We start from the raw sequence: 27,780 nt of genomic DNA, 5'->3' as shown, positions 1-27,780 counted from the left end.
TTTGCAAAATGTAGTTATTTTTATTACATCAATAGCTTTTACATTTATAAGATATTCACAGGAAAAAAATTAGAAATAGCCGACATGTTATCAGTGACATTGTAAATGTTCATAGTAAGGCCCATACATTTGGTTTCAGCAATAAAAGAGTTATGCCTCATGACTGATCGAGGAAATCGGATGTTTAAATTGTTCTTGTTCTTTATGATATCAACAACGCCATTTAAAATTCAACCTTGATTTGATACTTAAAATTGTGGAACTTTATCTACATGGGTTAAGGTGTATGTGAGAAAAAAATATGAAAAAAAATAGGAATATAATGTTTTTTTCTCATTTTTTTCCATAAACAGTTGGAGCTCCAAGCCTACGACTCATTCTACCCAAATAACCGAGCCACCGCATTTATTTGGATTACTGTGGTTCGTAATGGCGACACAATCGTGTTCGATACCAATCCATCGTACTACGTTGAGGTGAACGAATACAGAAAGACAGCAGATGAGATCTACAGAGTTACCGCTGTCGATCCTGATGGCGTAAGTTTGTAAATTTGTTTAAATCTGATGATTATTTTGTACAACATAAAGAGATAAAAAAATTATATGTTGACTATGTACAATATTTTATTGTCTTATAGAATTATGTTCATCTTAATAATTATTTTCAAAGTTTGTTAATGGTTTGAAGAGCTTACCTTTGGGAAGTAGATCTTGAATATTCTTTTGAATCTCTCATGCTATCTTCCTAAATAGGTGTGCAAATGCTGTAAATTTGTTGTTTGACGAAGTAGTTCTCGGTTTTCTGAAAGAAAACATAAAATATTAACGTGGATCAGTTTTTAACATTCCAGACAGTCATGTAATAGTAAATTTGACGCTTTCAATTGCCAGTAAAAAAAAATTGATCTGCATTGTTAAACATACAGCTCTTTTACAACCTTGTCCTAAGTTTAGTCATGTGACATCTGATTTACGTGGTTTGTAGAATATACCCAATGATAATAGAATGTTAGACGAAAGGTCAGAGCTTATGATGCATTGAAAATGCTGGATTTAATTTTTACAGGCACTTGATATATTTCTTTGAAAACAAGCAAAATTCAAGACCGTCTGAGACCTACTGCCCTGCTAGTATGTTGTATGTGTTTGCATTTATCTGCCTAACCCACAATAAAGCTATAATCTTAATCATCATTCAGGACGCAGTTCGATACAGGATCATCAACAGTCCCCTGGCCTTAGAGTATTTCTACATCACAACGGAAGGGCCGAACGGTGTTCTTTACATCAAGAAAACTCTAGCAGAAAACCAAATTAATGATACTTATGTGGTAAGTAAAAATAGAAGCATGAAATGTTAGGGTTAGTTTATATACGGTACACAAGAAAAAAAAAATAATATGTACTCAGATCTTGTTTACGATAAATGTGAAAATTTTGTTTATAAATTTTGTATTCCATTTGAAATGAAATACTAATGAAAAATCCTTGTAATTTTTCAGTTCCAAATTGAGGCTACAGATGCTCGACGATTCTTTACACAGTACGCCTACGTTACCATGACGGTGAAAGTGCTCCGCAACCAAATGCCGTTTTTCACCAGGCTGCCAACCAGTGCCACTGTTACGGAAACAAGCGGGGTTGGGAATACCGTGTTTGAGGCCATTGCTGTCGACACCGATCTTCTTCCAGGCGTATGTTTTCACAAATTCTTAAATATTTAAAAGCCCTGGACATGTATTTGATTCAATATTTACTGAATTCAAAACTTAATTTCCAGCTGCATAAACTCCATTTTAGTGACTCTCAATTGTATAAAAATGGATAGAATATAAGTATCTTCTATGGTTAAGAGTGTAAGATAGGTTCATCCGAACCAGAGCATAGGTTTTTTTGCGGAAACAAGGTTAACTGCAGAATTCAGAGTTTCAGCAGAATACCCTGCCCGAGGATAGGGATGAACCTATCTTACAAGAGCATCCATGGTAGATGCTTTTTCTCCCAACTCAGCTAAACAAATTATAGCAAAAAAAAATTTGACAGTTTTTGACAATTTTTCTTGCAGTTGTATCATCTGGTGTCTAGTCCCTCTAATACTTTATAAACTATTAAGTACTGAAAAAACAATAACTGATCAATGGTTGTATTAAGTTCTATGTTTTGCTATACATAATTAAACACAATTCTATGTTTTTTCAGAGCCGAGTTAATTACCAAATAATTGGTAACGGACTTGCACCCGGATTCTTCTCAATCAGAAATCCGGAATCGGGTATCATCACGATTGCCAGTGACCTTCGTCGCGACATGAATCTTCAATATAATGTGAGTGCGAGTTAAACAGTAAACTTTATAGATTAACTTTAGGTTTTTTTCTGTTTCAGGTTTTATTTTAAGATTTGTGTATTTTAATTTGTAATCGAGAGATGCATCACTTTTTACAAAATTCATTATGATATGACTTTTTTATAATTTCCTTCAACATTATATGAATTATTTGCTTTAGGATTATTTTTATCTCGAAGACTTTGTTTCTTGGAATAGGTAGCTTGATTTCGAAAAATTGAGTTGATGCAAACATTAAAACAGCAACTTCATACATGTCTCTATTTATAATGTGATTGTAAATATCAAATATTCCCCTTAGAGAGTAGATTTAAAAAAAAAAAAGCTCATAATTTCAGTGTTGGAAAGATTCTGACATTACTTTCCCATTTTACTTCTTTAGAAATTCATCACTAAAATGATATTTTTGCCACCTTGCCATTATCTCATTTGGGATATGCTGCCCTAGCATTGCATGGCTTCCCTTATCTTGTATCTATCAAAATACCCATGCAAATTTTCATTGTGATAAAGATAATTTTAGGGTTGATTCTGTCTCAAAGTATCATAGAAGGCTACAGACTTCTTGAACTGCTATCATATAAAACACTTCTTCCGTTAATAGGTCACTGTGATTGCCTATGATAGTCAACTACGACAAATGGCTGCCACATCGACACTGACGGTTTCCGTGACTAGGAATGCCAACGCTCCACGATTTACAGAGAATCCTTACTCAAGGTCATTGACATGGCGTGACCTGCCAGGCACTGTAGCTGTAACAATATTAGCCACAGATAATGATGGTGTAAGTCACAAGTTGGTTATAAAATATCAATGGTTACTAATAATGAACTATGTCTGAGAAATGTCTCTTGATGATGATATTATTTATTTATTATAATTAAAATAATAATATACAATGATATATTTAATGAAAAAATGTTTTTTAAACCGGTTGTCATGAGTTGCATTATTTTACAGTATCGTTAAAAAAATAAAAAATAAATAAATAAATTCTGGTGATTAATACTGATGCTTTATCATTTCTACCATGCATATTAGTGTATTGACTTATCTATCATAGCACATTTCTAATATGTATAGACTGTCCAAAGTTGTGCATCGTAAAATCTGTTTGCTTCTTTTACAACACGCAGGATGTGGTAACTTATGGTTTTGGTGCAAACAGTGCTGATGTTTACGAATACTTTGGTATTAACTCTGTGACTGGTAACATCACGCTCCTGCGTACACTGCCACCCCGGAGACAGTCCTGGACGGTATGTTATATTGACATTACAACTACACTGTTCTTAATGCAGGTAGTTTATAAATAATTTATTAAGTTCTTTTAATACTGAATTCTGAGTCAAATTTGCTTGCACTGGCAAAGAACAATTGTCTATGTATGAACTAGAGCTTACTTCATCACTCTTAAAATTAGTAAAATTGATGTTTTGAAATTAATTTGATTATTTTTCCATGCAGCACTGAAACAATGATATTTTATATTATTTAATCTATGCTCAACTATATAAAATTCCTAATGAAACCATGCACTATACATAATTATTGATCCTATTTTTAGATCAACGTTGTTGCATATGACAATGCTAACCCCGAGAAAACTGCTCAGTCCCAAGTGTCACTGACTGTTGGGATCGATGCTTTCCCACCTTCATTCCAACCCAACAATGACCTCATCATTCTGAACACTGACGAAACAAGACCTGTTGGTTATATCATTGACGGTGTAACAGCCTCAGATGGAGACCGTCGTGGTGAAATTGTCTACGAACTGGACGGTGAATATCCTGGAGTGAGCTTCTTTGACGTCAATCGCACTACTGGTGATATCTACATTATACGTGATTTGAAAGAAGACGTGTCTGCCCGAGAAGAGTATACGGTATGGTTGAATTCATCAACATAAAATGTTTATATGTGCTTGATTCTATGAGATGCATACTTAATAAAAAGAAATTGAACCTGGATGGTTTGAACACATTTTTTCAGTGTTGAGCTTCAATACCACTGTCCATATCAAGAATTTCAAACTTTTAAGACTAGATTAGTACGACAGAAATAAGCCCTTTAAGATAAATACTAAAGATATATAAATAAACGAATAAATTTTAATACGCCATAATTTTCAATTCCTATTTTTACATTATATTTGCAGATTCATATAGTGGCCTATGACACTTTGGTACCGGAGAATCGTGCTCGAAAGACAGTGATAATACGTGTGGCAAGAAATCAAGGCTTCCCGCAGTTTGAACGTTCGATGTACGATGAGACTGTGGATGAATTCCATCAACTGGCTGTCAGCATTGTCAACATTACCGCAAATGACTTCAGAGACAATGTGAGTTTAGTCTAATGTTTTACTATTTTTTTTTATCAGCAAAGTTTTGAAATTGAAAATTTCTTTGAAAAAATAAATCCTGAATGGGTGACAAATCAATGTTAAAGATTGTCTCCTGCGTTTATTTACCCAATAATCTCCAATTAGACTTATCTATTGTGACATCACACATTCTATAAATAGAATGACAATTATTCCAATACTTTGACCACTAGTACATCAGTATAGGAATGTGATTGATAGCAAGCAGAGTCAAAGTGGACACAATGGTTAACATGCTGTGACTTGTTTCAGGATGCTATCACCTATATGATGGTCGACGACTCCATCGATCAGCTCAGTAGGCAGTTCTTCTATATTGACCGATACACAGGCGTCATCTACCTGCGGAAACCACTGACAACCACCAATGTGAACACTTTCCAAGTATGTTCCGTGCTTACTTTTTTATCATAAATATTTTGCTATCATATAAAAGGTTTTTGTCATTATTTGCACATATTTTTGGTGTATAATTATTTATTTTTTTGTGCAAAACATTTGATGAGATGTTATAAATAGAACACATTTGTTAGTTGCATCATATATATTAATAAAATGATATCCACCAACCTTTAGTTCATTGTTCGTGCAACTGACGATGGCGTACCATCTCGCACAACTGATGTCACTGTCATTTTGAGAGTGATCCGCGTGGAGCGGCCAACATTCCGTGAACCATACACGACAACAATCACAGAAAACCTGCAAGTTGGGGGTTCAGCAATGAAAGTAAACGCTGATCACCCAATATCAGGGGTAAGTCTTTGAACATTGATACATGTCTTAAATGATTTATCAGCAATTGTTTTATAAATGTCAAGTTTTTTTCAGTTGCAAATAATGTTAAATGATTCAATTACAATAAACAGTTATACAAGAGAATGTATGTGATAACACTTCTGTTTGCATGTGAATAATGATATGTTTTTTAAAGACAATTAGTTCATTTTATGACATAATAAACAAGATAATCCCTTGGATTTAATCTGTTTAAATCTTTTAAAGGAGATGCCATTGCAATATTGAATTTATTTCACCTTCTTTCTGTCATACAGAGAACTGATGATCTCCGATTCGAGCTGGTGGGTTATCCTCCATCCCCGTACTATTTCTGGATCCACCCGATGGATGGCGACATTATGGTTAATCGATCTCTGTTGACAGATACACGACTGTTTTATGATGTATGAGTTTTTAAATTTTGTGTTACTGTGAAATCATTTGTTAAATTTTAAAACAAAGAACTTGATAAGAATTTTCTGTTGTTTACACACTGTAAATATTTCTTTAATATTTGTTATAAAAAATATGATCTATGATATATTTATTAATCACAGAACATGTTTAAGCAAGTAATTAGTCAATGTTTACCTTCGTTTTACATTTCATAATTATGGTATATTTATAATTGCAATATCTTTTATACAAACTTACAAAGTCGCTTCTCATTATCCTGACACCATCATTTCTTTCAGCTGCGTGTAAAAGTGTACGATGTTGCTACACCAGAACGAGCATCCTACCAGGATATCAGGATCAATGTCACGAGAAACATCTATAGTCCTGAATTTAGTTCTGGCATTTATAATGTTGACATCTATGACACTGATCTCATCGGATCCATTGTCACAAGACTTAGTGCCACAGATAGGGATATGGTGAGTTTAGTGGCATTCATACATGCCATATCCCTCGGATTTTCGATCTAATATGCTACATTTGAACTTAGAAGTATTTCTTTCAAAATTATAATATCACAGTATGGAAATGTTGAGTTAAACACCTAGCAATCATGGGATACAATCATTGACGAGATGAGGCCAGTGATGCTCATTGATTATTGCCTTAATGAGCTGAGGTTGCGATTACCAACAGTTTTAACTTGTCTTCTTGCATGGAATTGTCTGTGAATTTTGCTGAATTAAGTTACTATTTGAACGTATTTCCACTACTTACATATAATTTTGTAACATAATAGCATAAAAAATATTTTTTGTTTAAAGACTATTTTTTGTTCCTTGATAAAAATGTTTTTCGGAGTGAGTCTTTTACCTCAGACTTGAGAGTGTAATCATTGCACAAGAAGGAAATTGTATCCAAAAGTTAATTAATTCCCTTAATCCCATCCACAGGACCCTCTCATGTACATGATCAGTGGAAGCCAACGTTGTATCGAAACGTTCCGACTTGAATCGACTATCTACAACAATATGACGCTGTACTTGAATCGAGACCTGCAAACAACCACAGGAAACTTCCAGGTCTGTACTCGATCTTTTAGTTATTGGGTTCAAAAGAAAGCTGTTAATTGTTTAAATTTCACAAGGTTTTTTATTTTTGCTATTTTTAAGATGAGATGAGGTCATAATTATATTAATCACATTGATAATACAAATATTTGAAAAAACAGTGTATAATAGAACAGAGGAAAAATGGATGTTCTCCCATTCAAAGCCATTGATAGAAAAGGAACAATGAAGCAATAGTTTTGTATAAGATGTTTTAGAGTCAAACATCTTTAAATAGAGGTCTAAAAATATTTGCCGATGCTCTATTGTAATAACCCACATCTGTCCATCCTCATTTTGTTTGTTTTTTTTGTGATGTTAGGTTTACGAAGCAAAATTAAAATGATCTGACAGATAATCATTTCGAGGACATCAATTACAGCTATTGTTTGCTTTTCATAACCATAAAGCAATCTGACATTCTACATTGAGCCAATTTCTTGCAGGAAAATTCAATTTTTGTACATTTTTTACAGTGTACCATAACAGTATCCGATAATGGCAGCCCAAGCGCGAACACCGCTACAGCACGTGTGAATATCAATGTCATTCGTGTCCCGCCGCCAACTTGGACACCGTCACCTGGACCATTTGAAAGAACCCTTGATGAAGACCAGACCATCGTTTATGAGCTCATTGATCTTGATGCTATCAAGAATAATATCCGGGTTAGTTTCAGTTCTTGTCAAAGAATTTTCCTGAAGTAAATCATAATTCGGAAATGCTGGTCTGAGATATTTAGTATACTAATAAGGAGGCATAAAAGGTTGAAATAGACTAACAACACTTAAACATTTTAACGATGATTTAACTGTAATATTAATGTTGTTGATTTACAATGGTTTCAAGTGCTATAAATGAGTAAACATTTATTTTACAATATATTGTAGTTGTCTCTTTTGAGAACAGAAATAACATGCTATTCATATCTTGTAATGAAATATTTTTGTGTATTGCAGGGTGAGCTGGTCTATGAACTGATCGGAGATTACCCATCAGGCTCCTTCTTCCAAGTTGACCGCCCCACAGGGAAAATAACTCTTTATAGAGACCTGCGCTTTGACAGTCTCGGTACCACTCGATACACGGTGAGATTAATTCAAGTTTCTACTTTCAGTTTAAATAAGATGTCATCCAAAAGATTGTGAAAATGGTTTCTTGGCCTGTCAAAAGTTCTCCGCTGCTTGTTTCAACCCAAGAAACGGCTTTGAGAGATATCAGCGTGTTCTCAGTGCCTCAGTGATAGCTCTTCCCACAATCGAGTTAAAGAAATTTATTTTATTTTTTCATGGGGAAGACGTTACTAATGTTGTTAGAACTTGTGTCCAACCCATTTGCTTTTTGTATACTCTATATCATTGTTGTAATTACCGATCATGTTGAAAGAAAAAAGGCAATAAAATATGTTTAAATCAAATCTTAAAGAAATTGGTATAAACTTCTTTTAAGACTTTAATTTCTTCCCTTTCAGCTGAAGGTTGTCGCCTTTGATACAGCAGTTCCTAACCTGCGCACCACAGCCACTGTGTTTGTTACTGTGAACAGAAACTTGAATGGCCCTAGGGTCGTCCCACCATCAAGCACAATTGAGACACCGCAAGACTCTCCTGTCAACTCATGGGGATATCTGGTCAATGTCACTGATCCAGACAGTGTAAGTTGAATGTTTAAATTTACATTTACTATCAGAATACAACAACAGTTTTGGCAAAAAGTTTAAGAAGTTATTCTGCAAATTGTCACATGTTTAGAGACAATATGTTTCTGTATAGAGCTAATGTTGCTATCTTAGTTCATTGACTAAAGCAACACAAAATCATAAAATATATATATATATGGCATTTTAGAATAAATAGGTTTCATGCACAGTTTCTTTTATCTGAAATATATTTTCAAATCTTCCTCAAACATGTGACAGGTTATAAAATAGTGTTCACCTTTAACAATTTAATGGTCACATTTAATGTTCACATTTAATGGTCAAATTTCACTTGTATTATATTTGTAATGTTACTATGAGTTGGCATATTTTCATAGCATTCTATCACGCACAAACATTATATTTGTTTGTTTTGCCAATATTTTCATTTGTTTTGCTGATATTTTAAATTTCCTTTTTTATATCTTTGCGTATGGTACTTGCCCTTAAAACTTTTGCCATTGTTTCTGCAGATGAACCCTACCTGTTCCATCATTGGTAATACACTAGCTCAGGAATATTTCAAGATCGACCCAGCGACCTGTTTAATCACGCTCCGTAAGAGCTTGGCTGATGACCCACTACTTACCCAACGATATGAGGTAAAAGGTTTAAGCTGAACATGTTGCCATATTTTGACAGGAAGAAGGTTATTTTTTTTAGATTTATATCAACAAATCTGACAGAAATTGGAATAAAGAACTTAATGCTAAATCTACACTGGATCAAAATTTAACTGATAATTGTTTAAAACATATATTTCATAATATAAACAGGTAAATGAATTTATTATATGCCATATGGTGATTTATAGAGATTTATCAGTGAAATAAAAATGATATTTCACTTTTCATACCGATCATTTTATGCTGGTGCCACTTTCAAATCAAACATTTAAAAAAGAAAAAATGACGTCATCTCCAAAAAACTATACAGACCTTTGCATATAACTTGGTGCACTTTTCTGAAAAACTATTAACAATTAACTGTCATTTTAAATCCTTTTTATGCATATGATAAAAAAGATTTTTTGTTAGATTCAGTGTAAGATCGCAATACATTTCACTTTATGAACATGAAAAGATAAACATTTCACTCGTGTTATTGTATTTTGCAGCAACATCCATTTGAAATCCTAATTTTTCTTCCAGATCACAGTACAGGTGGATGACAATGGAGTTCCAAACAAGTTCTCCACTGGCCAGGTTATCGTGATAGTTCCGCGCGACCTGAATGCTCCAACTCTCAACTTGCCAAGGAGTGTAACCCTGAGCGAAAGGGCTCAGCCAAACGATGTTGTATTTGATGTTAATGGAAATGATGGTGACTTGCGGGTGAGTGGTTTTACAAATTATGTGTTTGTAAAGGGACTATGAGTTATTGCGAAACATGACATTTACGTGCATTTGTTGGTGTACCCCCTAGTTACAGGTTAATATAAAAGTTGTAGTCAAGATGAATTTAATTTATGCAACATATATCTCAAAAATCGTTCATGCAATTGACAATACTTTACCTAAGAAGTGTTAAAGGCGCACAATATAGGTTAATGCAAATTTCAAATTTTTTATTTTATCTTTATCATTTCATCATCAACTCGTTTGACTTTAATGAACAGGACAAAAAAGTATACCATGGTATGATTTGTGTACAAATAAAAATATTTCGTGATCGTTTTTAACTGAGGATTTTTTGCCACTTAGCTGATAATTATTATTATTTTTTTTATAAAGGCTTATATTTTTACATATATACATGCTATACATGATAAAGAATTAAAATTTCATTTATTTTTTTTGCATCAACTACAATGTATATTGTGCGCCCTTAAAGGCCATGTGAGATAACTATGATCCCTTAAAGGCCATGTGAGATAACTATATGATCCCTTAAAGGCCATGTGAGATAACTATATGATCCCTTAAAGGCCATGTGAGATAACTATATGATCCCTTAAAGGCCATGTGAGATAACTATATGATCCCTTAAAGGCCATGTGAGATAACTATATGATCCTAAAAACATGTTATAGAAACAATAAACATGGTCATTTGCATTGCTGCAGTGTTGATACAATCCGCTACATAAATGATTTGTTTTATATGCTACATTAATAGTAAAAAGCTTTAATACTGAAATTAAACAATGTCCATGTACTGCTAGCAGAAGGAAACAATGTCCATGTACTGCTATCAGAAGGAAACAATGTTCATGTACTGCTAGCAGAAGGAAACAATGTCCATGTACTGCTAGCAGCAGGAAACAATGTCCATGTACTGCTATCAGAAGGAAACAATGTCCATGTACTGCTAGCAGAAGGAAACAATGTCCATGTACTGCTAGCAGAAGGAAACAATGTCCATGTACTGCTATCAGAAGGAAACAATGTCCATGTACTGCTAGCAGAAGGAAACAATGTCCATGTACTGCTATCAGAAGGAAACAATGTCCATGTACTGCTAGCAGAAGGAAACAATGTCCATGTACTGCTAGCAGAAGAAAACAATGTCCATGTACTGCTATCAGAAGGAAACAATGTCCATGTACTGCTAGCAGAAGGAAACAATGTCCATGTACTGCTAGCAGAAGGAAACAATGTTCTATGTTCATATTCCAGGGCACCTTAATGTACAATCTGGTTGGTGACTTCCCAGACATGCAGTACTTTGACATTAGTGCTGATGGTAATGTGTTCGTTCGGTACTCCCCGATGTCCGACCCACTGGAGTCCGAAGTTTACACGGTAAATGAAATGAAATAGTCTTCTGGTTATAGGATAAAGAATTATCTGGATCTGTATTCACGAAGCAACTTAGTCAAAATCTTTAAATCTTATTTTTAATTTTTTTCTCGACGCTCTTTTTCTTATTTTTATTCCCTCCTCCTGGCACTAATTTTTGAAAATAATCCCGTAAAACAAAAAAATTGGGCCTTAAATGAAAAAATTAATTTGACAGCGATGATTTTATGTACCTTCTACTTTTCATCGAATCTCTATTCATATGCATTGACTATTTAGACAATTTTTGGGTTTAAATTTATATCTTTGGAGAACATACATATTTAGTTTCCTTTAAGGCTAACTAAGACAAAAGTCAAATTTCCCCTGTTTAACCTTGTTGTATAGCTTATTTATGAAAGGTTTTGATGCTTTTTTTTTAAACTATGCACTGTTTTGTTCTTGCATGGTGTCTGCACAATTATCAATTTTGAGATTATTTGTTTTACTGTATTATTATTGTAACTTTACTTTGAAACAACTAATTTTTGATCATCTGTAAAGGCTATGACTGATAATCTGATTTTTCCTCCAGCTTCAAGTTGAGGTGTATGACAGCTATTGGCCAAATAACAAGCAGTATGGAACATTGACGGTAATCGTGGACCGTAACCCAGGCGATCCACAATTCTCAGAACCACTTGGCTACAGCAGAGTTATCGCGGCCGATTTCCCAGTTGGAGACACTGTTATCACAGTTCTGGCCACCGACCCAGACAATGTAAGATTGACTTAAGAAATGATATTTAGCACCAGAAGTTGATGAAAGTATTTATTTCGGGATTCATCCGCGTAGTGATAATAAAATGCTATAAAAGATAAATATTTGTGCAGTTTGTAAAATAGTGGATGGATGTAACAATTTGTTTTTTTAATACTTTTATTGAAAGGATTTACTGATTATAATTGGAGGGCTTAGTGCAAGACAGTTGCAACTCAATGTTGAAAAATGTTACATTATTCTTGCATTAAGCTCTCAAATTGGGGTTTGTCGAACATGTACACATGATAACTTTAGCAAAACTCTCCATTTTACAGGACAAACTGACTTATGTGAGCTTGGCTGACGCAGCAATCAACGGCATTTTCTACCTCACACAAACTGGCGAAATTATTCTTGTTAGTGATATGTCCGATATCCGCCAAGAAATGACCTATAATTTCAACATTGAGGCACGGGATAGTCGTAAAACAAACTCGAAGAGCGTCACGGTTCCCGTGCAAATTCGGGTCACTCCACTACAGGGTCCACCAGTTTTCAATCCTCAGAGCGCTGTTATCAGCATCCCAATTAACCAGGCAGTTAACTCTTCTGTGTACACTGTCACTGCCACAGACAATGATAGGAGAGTAAGTGCTGTTGTTGTTCTGTTGTTGTTGTTTTTTATGGGATCAGGGGCTGGAAATCTTGGAAGGGGAATCACATTAAAGAGGCTTATGATTGCGCTGTTAAAGGCCCCCTTTTAAATTTATATTTTCTTTAAATCAAACTCTTACATCAACATTTGTGATCAAATTTGTAGGAAACAAAATTGAATTTCATGGTAAAGATGTTGAGGCAAAGGTAACATTAAGCTGTATTCTCTTGTTCAGGGTCAGGTGAGGTATTCGCTTGAGAGTATCGGTATCGGACCAGACTTCTACCGAGTGGATCCAGTGACTGGACGTGTGATTGTGACTACTAGCTTGATCAACGATAACACGCAATACACGGTAAGATGGGTAGAAATATTATGTTTCAGGAAAATGGTATTATTCGATAAGAAATAAAAGCAAATGCTACAAAATAGACCATTCAAAACACTGTAAGGTTTGATTTCATTAATTTTACAATGAAATCAGATAGAGATGTACACTTTGCCAAGCATATAAAGGTTGCAAAAGAAAAGAATGTTATCAAGTATGTTTTAGTCATTGAAAAAAAAAAAAAAAGTATAAAATTTCTTGTCAGAACATAAAAACATTATATATAAATAATGCATCAAAGATCAAATTAAAATCAAATTGTCAGTTCATGTTTGAATAATAGTAATAAAACAGTGAGATGCTGAGTTACTTGGTTCGTCCAGCTGCTGATATCAAGTTACTTGGTTCTTCCAGCTTCTGATATCAAGTTACTTGGTTCTTCCAGCTTCTGATATCAAGTTACTTGTTTCTTCCAGCTGCTTAAATCAAGTTTCTTGTTTCTTCCAGCTGCTGATATCAAGTTATTTGTTTCTTCCAGCTGCTGATATCCAGTTATGACGACGCATTGCCCGACGATCGCAGCATGTTCAACCTGATCATCAACATTGAGCGAAACCTCCGGCCACCTCAATGGAGGGATGGACAGTCGCAATACTCAGCCTCCATTAAGGATTATGATCCGGCGGGAACTTTTGTTCTTCAGGTCAACGCTACTGATGGTGATGCCACAGTGAGTATCATTCTTTGAGACATTGTGGATAAATCAATTACAATAAGTTATTGCTAACATATGTGAAAAGAATTGGTATTTTGTATGTGTGTATTAATTCATGTTGAATCATAACGCCTATAGATTTTTTAAATACCAGCACATACATAACTATATGCAATATCCATAGTTTTAACTAATTAGTTGAATGTTTTCTTTCAATTTTTACATTTAACTTTTTAAATATTGGCTACATTCTATAATATTATGTCAAGAAACTTCACATTCATAATTTTACTGTAGAAAACATTGTGATAGTGTATAGCATGCTGATGAAAGTAAGCTTGCAAAATTGGGTAAAACATTACAAGTATTTATTTTTATGCTTTCAGTACCCAGAAAATTTGGTCACATACTCACTGCAAGTTGGAAACCAGAACAACCAGTGGTTCTCTATTGACTCAACCAACGGAATTATCACTGTTAGCAACCGTGTATCCATGGACACCAACTCACCCTCGCAGTACCTTGTAAGTTAAGAGGTTTATTGTGTATATGGGCAGTTATGTGTTTGCTCTCAAATTCAATTCTCAATAATAGTTAAGTGTAACCTTTGAAATTATTTGCTGTGTGATTATTCTTATTCAGAATGAAGGTGTTAATTTTTGTCTGCGTTTGTAACATTTAAGACAATATATTCATAGGCCTTTGAAACAATACTATAAAATGAATGTTTTAAAATGTATTAAAGGAAATGATTGTTTTCATTTCTCTCCTTTTCACCTGACTTCCAATGAATCATTTCTCAAAAACAAATGTAAATGTGCATAAGGTGTAAAAAAATAAATATGTTTCGCTTTCCGACCTACCCTATTTTTTTTCCCCTGACCCTTAACCTTTGTATTGCCTTGAGAAATGTTTTTTATCATTCATTGGATTTCTTTCTTGTAAAAGCTAAAAGGTGTTTTGCCTTTTAACAGTAAGTACCAGTCATGCTAAAGCTGATTGTATACAGTAGAGGTTCTATGTACGATAATTAATAGTTTTTGGTAACAGAAAAATCTAAGAAACAATATGCCTTACAAAAAAAATAAAAAATTAAAAATTCCAATTGAAGATCACAATATATTTCACTGAGAGAGCACCAAAAGATGTATTTCGTAAGTGGTGTAGCCACAAAGGAGATACTTACCTTCAGTGTTCCCAAGTTGAAATATATTAGAATATAACCCTTAAACAAAGAATCAATTGAAGCTTTTCAGGAACATGAATGTGTAGTTAATTTTTCCATTGAATTGGTGTTATCCCTCATAATGAACTTGCTTTGATCAAACTGTATGGTACATTGTATGTATCAATCTCTACTTCAGCTTTACATTACTGCCTCTGATCGTGCCTTCAATCCACTAGATGTTCGCACAACTACAGCAACAGTTACAGTCCGGGTGGAGCGCAATGTGGCCCCAGTGATTCAAAACAAGAACACCTATTTCAAGAGCTTCTCAGAGGGGTCTGATATCGATTTTAGTATCCTCAGAGTACTGGCCACTGATGCAAATCCAGCTGATTCTCTCAACGGTATACTGGAGTATTCGATTGTTGAGACAAATGCGAGTTCCAGGTTCCAGATTGACAATAATGGTGTAATCAGGCCTCGCGTCACCCTTCGTGGCCTTCAGCCCGCCTCATGGGACTTTACTGTCCAAGTCAGAGACATGGGTATTCCATTCAAGTTTGACACAACCACAGTAAGCATCACCCTTGAACGTATCGACGGACCACGCTTCAATCCATCCAGTTCCATGCATAACAAAGACGAAAACATGGTTATTGGTGACACACTTATTAGACTACAAGCAGAAGATACAACTCCCGATGGACCACTGGCGTACGAGATACGAGGTGATGGCCTAGCACCACAATATTTCCGAATTGATATGGAGGGCGATGCAGCAGTTATCAAATTGAACAAGTCATTCGCAGATGACACCAATAAGACTCCATTCTACAAGCTGCGAATCCACGCATATAGAGTAAATGATCCTAACACTTTTACTGAGCATATTGCCACAATTTATGTCAACAGGAATCCCAATGCCCCCCAGTTTGCCCATGGCGACCTTGTGTTCAACATCAGCGAAACCTTGGACATCAACTCTGTGGTTGGTGATTTGAACGCTACTGATCCCGATCTAGGCACCAATGGAGATATTGTTTATGAAATTAGCAACTCGGATCTTGCTCCACACTATCTTAGAGAATACTTCACCATTAATGAGTTTACTGGAAAAATAATTCTCATTGACGACCTGAGGAAGGATTCAACCATTCGATACCAGATGACAGTCATTGCTAAGGACAAGGGCGTGCCTCAAAGACAAGACACTACTAGAGTCACCATCAATGTAGCTCGCAACCCAGGTGGACCTGTGTTTATAAACACACCGTATGTAGCCAACCTTACTGAGAATGATAATATTGGCATTTTTGTCATTCAAGTGACAGCACGTGATCCAGATGGTGATACGGTTGAATACGGAATTAGGATAGCACCACCCGCATCATATTACTTCACAATGGATACATTGACAGGACAAATTACAACGCAAGCTGCGCTTTATGAGAATCAAGTAGAGTCATACACACTTACAGTGTTTGCATATGATGTTAACAGGGCATCTAGAACTGCTGAGACAACGGTGTTAGTCAACATTCTCCGAAATCCAAATCCTCCGGTGTTTGTTAACGATCCACCTTACAGAACCACGATTTCTGAGTACATTGAAAGTGGCAGTCCCCTTGATGTGCTTGTCAGTGCACGTGATGATGATCATTACCTAAGCAGTAGTGGTATATTACGATACAAGTTTGGCACAATCCAACCAGCAGGAGCTGAGCAGCTGTTCGACATAAGTACCACAACAGGTGGTATTTCTATTGCCTCTCCGCTGATTGGCAACAAACAGCTGGTGCCAACGCTTGTCACAATGGAAGTGATTGCATATGACAGATCAGCCCAACCAAAGAGCGCTACCGCTATGGTCACTGTTGCAATCGTCCGTAACACAGCTGCTCCTGTGTTCGAAACCGCGTGTCCAATACGACAGACGGTGAATGAACGATCACCTCCTAATGTGTTTGTTGAATCAGTGTCAGCAAATGATCCTGATACTGGCATCCCTCTGAACGCTGACACTCCGAATGCACAGTTTGAGTACTCTCTGGCTGGCGATGAAAACTCATATGCACGATTCTTTAACGTGAGACCTGATGGAACCCTTTACACCAAGAACATCCTAAACTTCCCTGGATTAATTGGAAACGAAATAAGTGTAAGTAAAGTTGTGCAAAATGATGCAAGATTTTAAGTTACATTCATAACTACTTATAGAATAATAACAAATTAATGAAGAAGAATATTTTAATTTCATTAACCTGCCTCACTAATTCAAAGTACTCACACGAAACATTTTTGTTTTTAGTGTTGTTGTTTTTTAATTATATATAAAATGCGTAAAATTGATAAAATTGTACTTAATTTCCAAACAGTTTATGTGCTTGTTGCATATTATATTTCATCTGAACACCAAACACTCAATTGATTAGAACTTTGTCATGTTTTTAGGTCACAGTTATTGCCAAAGATCTAAGCTGGGACCCGAAACAGTCCGAATGCAGAATCGTTCTACAGGTTAACCCTGTGGTCATTCAATCTGCCACACTGGGATTCATCCAACCAGTGTTCTAGTAAGTAAAGAAGCATTATCCTCTTATTTCCATTCTTATGCTATAAGAACTTACACTTTAAGCAGATCTGTTTTTGAAGGACCTCTAGTTTTATATGTTTATGATGAGATCTTTACAGAGATTAATAGCAAATGAGTGTTCAAGTAACAAACTGTAATTTCAGCATTGAAGTACAAGAAAACTTCCAGCTGAACCAAGTACTGAGAGTTCTTGACGTTGTCAACCAAGAAAACAAAGTTGATTGCACAATGGTTGAATCCACATACCCTGCAGGGCTCTTTTCCATTGAGCTTGATTCCACAGAAAAGAACTGCGAACTTGTGCTCAGAGGATCTCTTGATTATGAGAACAGGAGAAATTACAACATTACGGTTAATGTTCAGGCTGAGCGTGACAAGGGCTCGAGAAAGAAGAGACAATGTAAGTCCTTTGAGCTGGTAAACTGTTTTTATGTATTATGCCAGGCTTGATTATGACTCTCATATCCCTAGCTAGTATGTATTCAACAAATGACCAGGTTTGAAAATGGGCATTTATTTTATGCTGTTACAACAATTATACATCAGTTTTATAAACAAGGTATAGGTTGATGACTTATCTGGCAGCCAACATTGCCGAATAATTACACAAAGCCGAATAATTACACAAATTATTTTGTTTTATTTGTTTGTGTTATATTTTTTATTTTAAGGTAAGTATGATTAAAGCTGACACTGGTCATATGATGAGTGAAGCTATCATGATGTTTTTTACTTTGTAAGAATTACTTGTACATTATTGATTTTGTGTTATTATAAAATTAAGAAAAATTCTGGATTGAAGTCAAGAAATGAAACTCTTTTATCGAATATTTTCAGTGTACACCAATTCAGTGTACAATGCTTGGAACCCAGCGCTTGTGTACATCCAAGTGTTGGACACAAATGATAACATCCCGTCCTGGGTCATCCCGTACTACCCACGAAGCAATGGAACAAACCCTACCACCCAGAGCAAGTACTTCGGCATCGTTAATAACGATCTGGGCAGCGACTCCAACGTCCTCTTCATTAATGTAAGTTTTTTTTGTATATTTGAACTAACATAAAAAGCAAAACTATACCTTATTGTAAATATATAAGAAGAAATATGATGATGCTAGTTGCTTGGGAATTTAAAAAGAATAGCAGCGCCTATGATGTAATGTGTCTTTAAGGGCATTGATACTTACTGTGTGTAAAACATATTTGATAGGATGTAAATGGAATGAATAAAAGTCAATAGGATGTCAATACGTGATAAATAAGTCACTAAGAAGTCAAAACGGGATAAATAAGTTACAAATAAGTCACTAAGAAGTCAAAACGGGATAAATAAGTTACAAATAAGTCACTAAGAAGTCAAAACAGGATAAATAAGTCACAAATAAGTCACTAAGAAGTTAAAACGGGATAAATAAGCCACAAATAAGTCACTAGGAAGTCAAAACAAATAAATAAAATACACCAAGAAGTCAAAACGGGATAAATTAGTCACAAATAAGTCACTAGGAAGTCAAAACGGATAAATAAAATACACCAAGAAGTCAAAACGGGATAAATAAGTCACAAGTCACTAAGAAGTCAAAACGGGATAAATAAGCCACAAATAAGTCACTAGGAAGTCAAAACGAATAAATAAAATACACCAAGAAGTCTTAACGGGATAAATAAGTCACAAATAAGTCACTAAGAAGTCAAAACGGGATAAATAAGTCACAAATAAGTCACTAGGAAGTCAAAACGGATAAATAAAATACACCAAGAAGTCAAAACGGGATAAATAAGTCACAAGTCACTAAGAAGTCAAAACGGGATAAATAAGCCACAAATAAGTCACTAGGAAGTCAAAGCGAATAAATAAAATACACCAAGAAGTCTTAACGGGATAAATAAGTCACAAATAAGTCACTAAGAAGTCAAAACGGGATAAATAAGCCACAAATAAGTCACTAGGAAGTCAAAACGGATAAATAAAATACACCAAGAAGTCAAAACAGGATAAATAAGTCACAAATAAGTCACTAAGAGGTCAAAACGGGATAAATAAGCCACAAATAAGTCACTAGGAAGTCAAAACGGATAAATAAAATACACTAAGAAGTCAAAACGGGATAAATAAGTCACTGGGATGTCAAATCGGGATGTATAAAAGTCACTAGGATCCAGCACAGTTTTTACCCTAAATGAGCATTCTATATAGCTATAATTTAGGGTTCTACAATCTGATTGACTCATTAAGCAACTCAATGCAATGTCCTTTTTTTTTAAATAGCAAATATAGTAGGCCATGATGAAGTGACTTTAATAGCTTAGAATATTTGTATACAACTTCCACCAACTATTCGCCAACTATTTTATATCCCTGTTTCCAGGCTGTGGACCGTGACTCTGGAAATCTTGGTCGTATCGAGTACCTCCGTGGCCTTGAAGATAACGACTTCCCCACCAACCCGCCATTCCAGATGAACACCCTCACTGGTGAGATAACTACGACTAAGTCTATGGAGTTTGTCACCGTGCCGACCCATAGGTTCGAGGTGAAGGCTCGGGACAATCCGGGACAGACCACCCAGCAGAATAGCATTGACGCTGAAGTTGTGGTGAGTGAAATGGAAAGGTTAAATAATTATGACCTTACTAAGTAACGATTGAATGACAAATTATTGTAAGATCTACAAAATGTGCTTTGAAATTAATGATTTAATTCATAAAAAATATTTGAAATTTAGTATAGAACCTTGAAATGAGTGCTGCATCCCCATTCCATTTTTTCGAATCCATGATAAGCTACTGATCTATTCTAAGAAGTGTATAAATGATTCTAAGAATGGAGGAAAATTGCAATGTTCTTGATATCCATACATTTACATTATTGTTGTGTAATTTTAGATCCACTTGGTTGAAAATAAGCACCGATTTGTTGCTGAGTTGCCGGGCCAACCTCAAGACTATGTAAACCGACTTGAGCAGTTTAGACTGTAAGTTAACAATTTCTGGCAATATTGATGTTTTAGGATTTGTTCAATAATACATAACATGAGTATTAATATCATGAAAATTTATGAAAGCTTTTATACCAAATTATGTCCTTGAAGAAGTGTACAATACCTAATAGATGTATTTTTCCGATTCTGGGATTGGTATTGATATTTCAATTATTTCTCCATAAAATCTCTATAAAAGAAAATTTCTGTTACACTACTCGAGCTGTTCAGATAGACCTGTATGTACTACTTGTAGGTTACACAACACTGATATTAATAACAGTGTATCTGTAGTTCAAATTTAACATGGAAGATACTTAAAATTATGTGTTCAATACATTACGAGTCATAATTTCATTTATATGGTGATTAAATAAAAAATTACTCATAAATGTACAAACAGTTGATAAATGGTTCCCCTTTTATTTTTTGAAGATATGGGGCTGTAAGCAACTTAGATTGAACTTGAAATTAAGAATAGAAACGTAAGTGTTTTGATTGGCCTGTATGTTTAGCTGACCAATAGACGGAATGGAATCACTGAGGCATGTCTTAGGATAAGGATAGATCAATATTGAATATTGGCCATGGGCAGTAGAGGGTAGTTTATGATGTATGTACGATGTGTTTACAGGGCCGTTCAATCCCACACTGGATACATCTGCCTCATTGAGAGCGTACAGCACAGGAGAATTGCCAGCGGCCCGAACGAGATTGCAACTGACGAAGCTGCTGGGTAAGCCTAGTGGCACTGATTTTCGATCATATTAAAGTGATCTTATTCAAAATCAATACATTCACAAATATAACAAACATCATTTTTGACTGATAAATCTTTTACTTCTTTGTAAATAATGAATTTATGGAAAATATTGAGTACTGATAACAAGAGTGTAACCGTGTATTTTATAGCAGAAAGCGCACAAATATTAAATGATTGATGAATGCTAAAAGATTTACTGTGGTCTATTTTTGTCTCATAAGTTAGAAATACTGTGTTTTATGCTCATTTCTCTCAAATTAAACTTGGTATACTTCATAAGAACCATTGTTTTCTACATTTATTCATCCTTTTTCGGAATATTAAAACAATGTCATTAATTGTGGTAAACCTTATTTGGGAGTGAAGATTTGAAAGTTAACAACAATGAAGTTAACAACATTGTAAACTTTAACAACGTTTTGAACAATAGCCCAATGGTAACTAATTATGAGTTATGTCTTTCTGGCACTCTTATTTTAGCTACACATCCGTATAAATTTTGTCTACAGTTTCATACATTATTGTTTTTCAGTACTGACGTAACATTTGTATTGGCTGATCCTGATATTACACCAAATTTCCCACTGCTTATCAACGATGAAAGAAACTTGGGGTATGTTGAACATAGTTACATTTATACACATTTGTAACAATCCAAGGACGCTTTAAGCAGTATAGAGATTGGCATTGGAGGAATATAAAAAAAAATTGACGTTAAACAAAGCCATGAGCAATTTGGCATTCCAACAGAAGGTCAAATGTAATCTGAAGGTTATATCAGGCTGCATATTAATAGCTGTATTTAATTTTTACCATTTTAATCCTGTCACCTAAGAGGTAATGTGTGGACACTAGTGTCAGAGATACTTTCTCACAGTCTGTCAAAGGACACCAGTAAGAGTTTCTATCTAGAAATGGACTCAAGAATGATTCATGTCATAGCTTTTGTCTGCCTTACAATCCAGCTAAATTCATTTGTTTAAACTAGTCATGTATTTCTTTAGATTTTTATCAGATTATATTACTTTGATACTCAAAGCTTATTACACGTCATCACCCGCATGCAGTAACCCAGTAACTGCAAATAGAAATAGAACCTGTTTGTTTAGTTCTTGCTTTAAGGTGATGATTGACACGTAATTGATGATTTCAAAGCTCGCAGTCCATACTAAGTTCATACACTCATAATTAACATGTCTTCAAACACTTGTTCACAGATTGTTCGATGATACCTGGAAGGTTATGATCCGCGACAATGCCAACGTTGACGTATCGATCGTCCACCCTCCACTGACAGGCAACCTTGCGGCACAGCACGTGTTAACAAAATCGTACGTGTGGTGGCTGGACGACCCATGGGCAGCACTTGTCGCTCTCGTTGCCATCTCCATTCTCCTTTGTATCGTCGGCATCATCGTCCTTGTGTTCACTCATGCCAGGTAAGAAATTGGATTGCATATGGTTGTATGTTCATTATATTAATGTTTGTTATATCAAGTTTGCAGCTCACTTTGTGTTTATAATGTGTTTCCTGCAAATCTGTTATTCATGTATAGGAATCGTAGAAACATTTACTTACTCTTTATTGATAGGGTCATTTGTAATCTAATATGATTTTCAATGAAAAAAGTTGAGGTATTGTCATAGCCTTGATGTCGTCACCTTTGACAGCAATGTGCAAAAAGGTTTAACAGTCGTCTTTAAACATAAAAAAACATTTGAGATTTTGAAATGTTACTAGGTAGATAATAATAGATAGTAATATCACATATTAGATAGCTTGAGATAATTGGTTCATGTTTAGCAGGGCCCACAACTCTTGCTTTAATGATTATCTAGTTATGCCACACTTGAGCAACTGAAAAATGACAAACAAGCATTGGCATAAGCTCTGCACCTTTTTTGTTCACTTACATACAAATAGTATATGTTAAATGTTTTAAAGCTACCACAGACTTGATATAAGCATACATTTTAAGAAATTTGATTCTGTTTCTTCCAGATACACCAAGTACATCAACAACTACCGTGTGTACCAGACAACATACCAGCAACCAGAGTTTGTTGAGCCTCCAAGCTTCCTCAGGGAATACGAGACACAGGTATGGAAGAGTTCAGTTATAAAAAATATTATTTTAATGATTCAAAAAGATTTATTTTGTATTAATTCTTTTGTTTGAAGTTTGTTTATGACCAATTTTTTAAATCTGCTTTTATCTTGGCTGATTTTGTGACCACAGATCAGTTTGTTGTAATACTGCGACTTTGGCAAAATTCACAAAGCACTGTTTTCACAGATTATGATTAATCCAAGGCAATGCTACAATCTTTTCAACTTACTCATGGTATACAATAAAAGCGTCCAATTTATTGATTTTTTTTATTACATCTTTATATGAAGACACTAAATCACATAAATCACAAGTTGATAGAGGTTGTGATTAATGAAGTAAATGTGTAATTGTATAACAAGTAAACACAGCAGTTGAGTTTAATAGTTGTTACGAAATGTTGATTTGAACTTGTTCTTATACTCGCCATACATTACACATGCTATTGTACATGACTTTCTTTACTTGTACAATGGACACATGCATGGATGACATAGTGCACAAAAAGTAGCCAACATGTACACATACAAGTAATATTTCACCGTGCACCTCTCCAATAAATTAACATGATCTAAAATTTTACATGTTTCATTTGCCTTCATCAGAGTCTGCAGATGTATGTACCACCCGACGAGGCTGTGCTACAAAGCGGTGAAGTCCAGATGCATCTGTCAGCCGAGGGCATTTCTTCCATGGAAGCATCAGGAACTGCCGCCATCAATCCCGTTTACGATGCGTAAGTTTGGTCATATCTGTCAATGTTGATTAATATATTGTAAAGCCCTTTCTGACGCTAATCATTGATTCATGTATAATGCAAGTAATGAATAAATTCTGGTTAAATTCAAGCTGAAAACATTCTGATACATTTTATATTTTTTGCAAAAAGTTTGCCTATTAATGGGATAATTTGAAAATACTATCCCTTTCCAATTTCAGTGAGAGCGAGGGACCGGTTATGACTGGCCAATCATCATACAGCCGCAACACGACTCTGCTGTAACCATGACAACGACCTTAATAAATGACACACTTATCTACCAACACAAACATTGAAACTTTACTCTGAAAGGTCATGCCATCATTAAAGAAATGTGTTATTCAAATAATTCTTTGTGATAAAGTTCATATCAAAGTGTGAATACTGCTGTTATTTTTGGATGACTATTTTTACCTTACATATCGATAAAATTGTTACTGTTTTTTGCAAAGTTTAATAGATATTTACTTTTATGAGACCTGTTTGAGACTTTTCTTTGATTTTTCGAAACATTGTTTATATTTAGACACGTTTACACCTTTATTGCTTCAGTTAACTTTTCTTTTGCTTATTAAGTAGATATTATGCAGAGTGTTAGATTTCTATTGCATACATGTACATGTAATTGTTAAATCTATGCAAAATAAAATATTATATCCGTTATAGCAGACCATGACATTAAACAATTGAATCAGGGTAATTATAATACCTATTATGACTTTGAGAATCTCAAGAAATGCAATTATTATAGCCTGCTACATACTCTCGAAATATATAGATAAGAATTTTGTTGTTCTTTTGAATGATAATCTTCTGTTGAATATTCTCTATCTGTTGTAATGCCTATACATACATGTAATGTTTACATATCAAACTATAGTGCTTGTATTTTATGTTGATTTTTTTGCTTAGGTATAATTGCGTGCTTTTTTATGCCTGTTAAAATGGAGATCTTTACAAAGAACATTCCATTAATGTTTGTCACAAATTTTTACATAATGTATTTTTGATACAAAAAATGAAAATAAAGAAAGCCACTATTTGTATACAGAGTTATTATTTTTTAATATTTATATATATATAAGCAGGGGGAAATTCTGCGCACTCGACAGCGCGCTCGACTATTCCGCCGCTTTTCGGTGTATGGATTGAAAAGTTTTGGCGAAACATGCATGGATCACTGTTGGATTAGATTTCAATGCAATACATGATGTGCGGAGATAATTACATTAATTGAATGGGAAAATATTTGAGGTGGTACGCAAACGTAAATTCTAAGTAGAAAAAGGGGCATAATTTTGTCAAAATGCTTGATAGAGTTACCTCCTCCTGTGTACAGGTTGGGGGCATGATGGTGAACAAGCATGCAAAGTTTCAAAGCCATATGTCAATGGACTTTGAAAATATTTGAGGTGGTAAGCAAACTTTAACATAAGTGGTTACGCCGACACCGACACTTGGGTGACTAGGATAGCTCTCCTTATTCTTCGAATGGTCAAGCTTAAAAGGGTGGAAATAATGTACTTAAATACTGTGCACTGTAACATAAGCTCACCACAATACAAACTGTAATAAAGATCACCTCAAATGATTGCTCGACAAATTTCTGGGTTACTCAAAGAAAAATAATTGGCCTGCAGTGTAAAACTTGTAAGCCATCCTTAGCCAATACCACTAATGGCACGACTTTTTTAGTAATATTTACATACTAGTAATTGGCATTTACTGATCAATATTAAAGTAAATCGGTGAACCATGTTTTACAAAGGGTTAAGGGAGAGAAACACTACAATTATAAATACTCCTGTACAAGTTGCCTCCCTTATAATATTTACACTAGGTTTTATAGGTCAAAGGGAGAAAACACTACAATTATAAAAACTCTCATACAAGTTGTCTCCCTACTTTTGATACGTCTGCAGCATTTGCATGGGTGTTCCGGGCTGGTTGAAGAAATGAGCGGACTCTTGAATAAAACTAACTGAAGACTTCACAAGCCATTGTAGTCAGTAAAATGAACCAAAGGTTAGGTCTTGCCTCCATGGGAGAGTACAAAGGGCTTCAGGCTTTCTACTTTATATCCCCCAATTGTTGACTCTTAGTTTTTCATTTATGTTCATTCATTAATGTCACTTTAATTTTTTAAAAGCATAAATTGGCTTGTAATGATACATTGTGTACAGGGGGATATGGAGCAGTGACCTTGATCTTGTTTGAAATACTTATAGTGTGACCTTGACCCAGCCAAGGTTTAGCAGGTCGCCTTAATGATTTAGACCTGGGAATAGCATTTAAATATTATCTTGAGGTGTGGAGCAAACATGAAATACTTATATTGTGACCTTGACCCAGCCAAGGTCCTGCAGGTCGCCTTGATGAGTAAGGACATGTGACCAAAATCCTTCAAGGATTGTGGGAGAAAATAAGCAGACACAGATATGTTTCAAACATTATATACATAGCATATTGCACAAATTGAACACAAAATCAACATCCATCAAAGTTAAACACACAAAGGTCAGGAGGAGGCTTTCACTTCACTGTAGAAGACAAACGACACGGCATCCCTTGCATCTTCCAGGTACCAGGCCTGGAATCCAATATCAACCAAGTTAATGTTGATCTTATTGTGAATTTATCACATCAGTTTTTGGCACACAATGAAATATATTCTTTAAGGGAAGATAAATACCTTTAAAATGTCACACTCATTCTATTTTTAGTCACAGGAAACTAGAATGTCATTCATCAAATTTACAAAAAGACTTAAAAATGATGTGAACCAATGTGCAATGTTATTGGTATAAGATGGGGTTTTGTTACACATGTGTATACTTTAGTGGTAATCCTAAAATGTGTACTATGTATGAAAATCTAGAACAGTTATTGAGCTATGGCCAAAGGTGGAAAACTGCATGTTTTCATCCATTAAGACACCAACTCAGTGACGATGACCATGGCATTTCTTTGAAAACACATTGAAGCTAATAAGTAGATCTATATCAGATGGACTTTTTATACAAAAGAAGTCCCTCACATAAATATAAAAATCTTTTTGTGATTACTGTTTTTAATAGGAATATTTTGCAACCAATTACAACGAAGACTATCCATTTTATTCGAATCCCGATTCCATTATTTAAAATTGGGAGCTGAACGACCCATGTGAAACTGTGCAGTGTAAATCGCGCCAATAGGCATATCCACAAAAAGGACAAATATTTTTTCATCTTTAATAAAACCTTATGAAGTCCCAGAACGTCAGCTGTGTGATGTTTCCACTGGAGCAGTTCATCCATACCCACATTCCTCTTCTACAAATAGAGAAACAACAAATATATAAACATGATCATAAATTATAAAATGTTGACTGAGTAATGTCAAAAATTGATTGTTTAACCATTAAGATTGCTGATTATCAATTCCATTCTCTTGTAATCAATTATCATTACATTGTTTTATTTTCTTAAACAGAAAAAAAACAACAACATAAA

General features: G+C 34.8%; 2 protein-coding genes across 3 annotated transcripts in view; one reads left to right on the top strand and one right to left on the bottom strand.

Annotated features, from left to right (window-relative positions):
• Positions 1-25,332, top strand: part of LOC128245673 (uncharacterized) — a 115,775-nt gene extending 90,443 nt beyond the window's left edge. The window contains exons 132-167 of the mRNA XM_052963894.1: positions 354-539; positions 1,202-1,333; positions 1,505-1,696; positions 2,202-2,327; positions 2,953-3,135; positions 3,488-3,610; positions 3,919-4,239; positions 4,513-4,698; positions 4,993-5,124; positions 5,317-5,496; positions 5,796-5,924; positions 6,216-6,398; positions 6,873-7,001; positions 7,505-7,696; positions 7,988-8,116; positions 8,500-8,682; positions 9,201-9,329; positions 9,879-10,061; positions 11,345-11,470; positions 12,042-12,227; positions 12,545-12,856; positions 13,100-13,219; positions 13,731-13,922; positions 14,294-14,431; positions 15,272-17,233; positions 17,527-17,648; positions 17,812-18,068; positions 18,506-18,702; positions 20,041-20,268; positions 20,558-20,646; positions 21,287-21,388; positions 21,948-22,028; positions 22,633-22,854; positions 23,418-23,517; positions 24,132-24,262; positions 24,466-25,332. Of these exons, the coding sequence (XP_052819854.1) occupies positions 354-539; positions 1,202-1,333; positions 1,505-1,696; positions 2,202-2,327; positions 2,953-3,135; positions 3,488-3,610; positions 3,919-4,239; positions 4,513-4,698; positions 4,993-5,124; positions 5,317-5,496; positions 5,796-5,924; positions 6,216-6,398; positions 6,873-7,001; positions 7,505-7,696; positions 7,988-8,116; positions 8,500-8,682; positions 9,201-9,329; positions 9,879-10,061; positions 11,345-11,470; positions 12,042-12,227; positions 12,545-12,856; positions 13,100-13,219; positions 13,731-13,922; positions 14,294-14,431; positions 15,272-17,233; positions 17,527-17,648; positions 17,812-18,068; positions 18,506-18,702; positions 20,041-20,268; positions 20,558-20,646; positions 21,287-21,388; positions 21,948-22,028; positions 22,633-22,854; positions 23,418-23,517; positions 24,132-24,262; positions 24,466-24,529 (7,647 nt within the window). The 3' untranslated portion in view covers positions 24,530-25,332. The remainder of the gene's footprint in view (positions 1-353; positions 540-1,201; positions 1,334-1,504; positions 1,697-2,201; positions 2,328-2,952; positions 3,136-3,487; positions 3,611-3,918; positions 4,240-4,512; positions 4,699-4,992; positions 5,125-5,316; positions 5,497-5,795; positions 5,925-6,215; positions 6,399-6,872; positions 7,002-7,504; positions 7,697-7,987; positions 8,117-8,499; positions 8,683-9,200; positions 9,330-9,878; positions 10,062-11,344; positions 11,471-12,041; positions 12,228-12,544; positions 12,857-13,099; positions 13,220-13,730; positions 13,923-14,293; positions 14,432-15,271; positions 17,234-17,526; positions 17,649-17,811; positions 18,069-18,505; positions 18,703-20,040; positions 20,269-20,557; positions 20,647-21,286; positions 21,389-21,947; positions 22,029-22,632; positions 22,855-23,417; positions 23,518-24,131; positions 24,263-24,465) is intronic.
• A 1,391-nt stretch (positions 25,333-26,723) lies between these two features.
• Positions 26,724-27,780, bottom strand: part of LOC128221239 (DNA repair and recombination protein RAD54B-like) — a 38,062-nt gene continuing 37,005 nt past the window's right edge. For both annotated transcript variants that reach the window (XM_052929769.1, XM_052929778.1), the window contains exons 25-26: positions 27,529-27,600; positions 26,724-26,876 (exon numbers count right to left, since the gene is read on the bottom strand). In XM_052929769.1, the coding sequence (XP_052785729.1) occupies positions 26,805-26,876; positions 27,529-27,600 (144 nt within the window). In that variant the 3' untranslated portion in view covers positions 26,724-26,804. The remainder of the gene's footprint in view (positions 26,877-27,528; positions 27,601-27,780) is intronic.

The sequence above is a fragment of the Mya arenaria genome, chromosome 2, assembly GCF_026914265.1.
Source record: "Mya arenaria isolate MELC-2E11 chromosome 2, ASM2691426v1".
Taxonomy (NCBI): domain Eukaryota; kingdom Metazoa; phylum Mollusca; class Bivalvia; order Myida; family Myidae; genus Mya; species Mya arenaria.
This window is presented reverse-complemented; position numbering and strand designations above follow the sequence as displayed.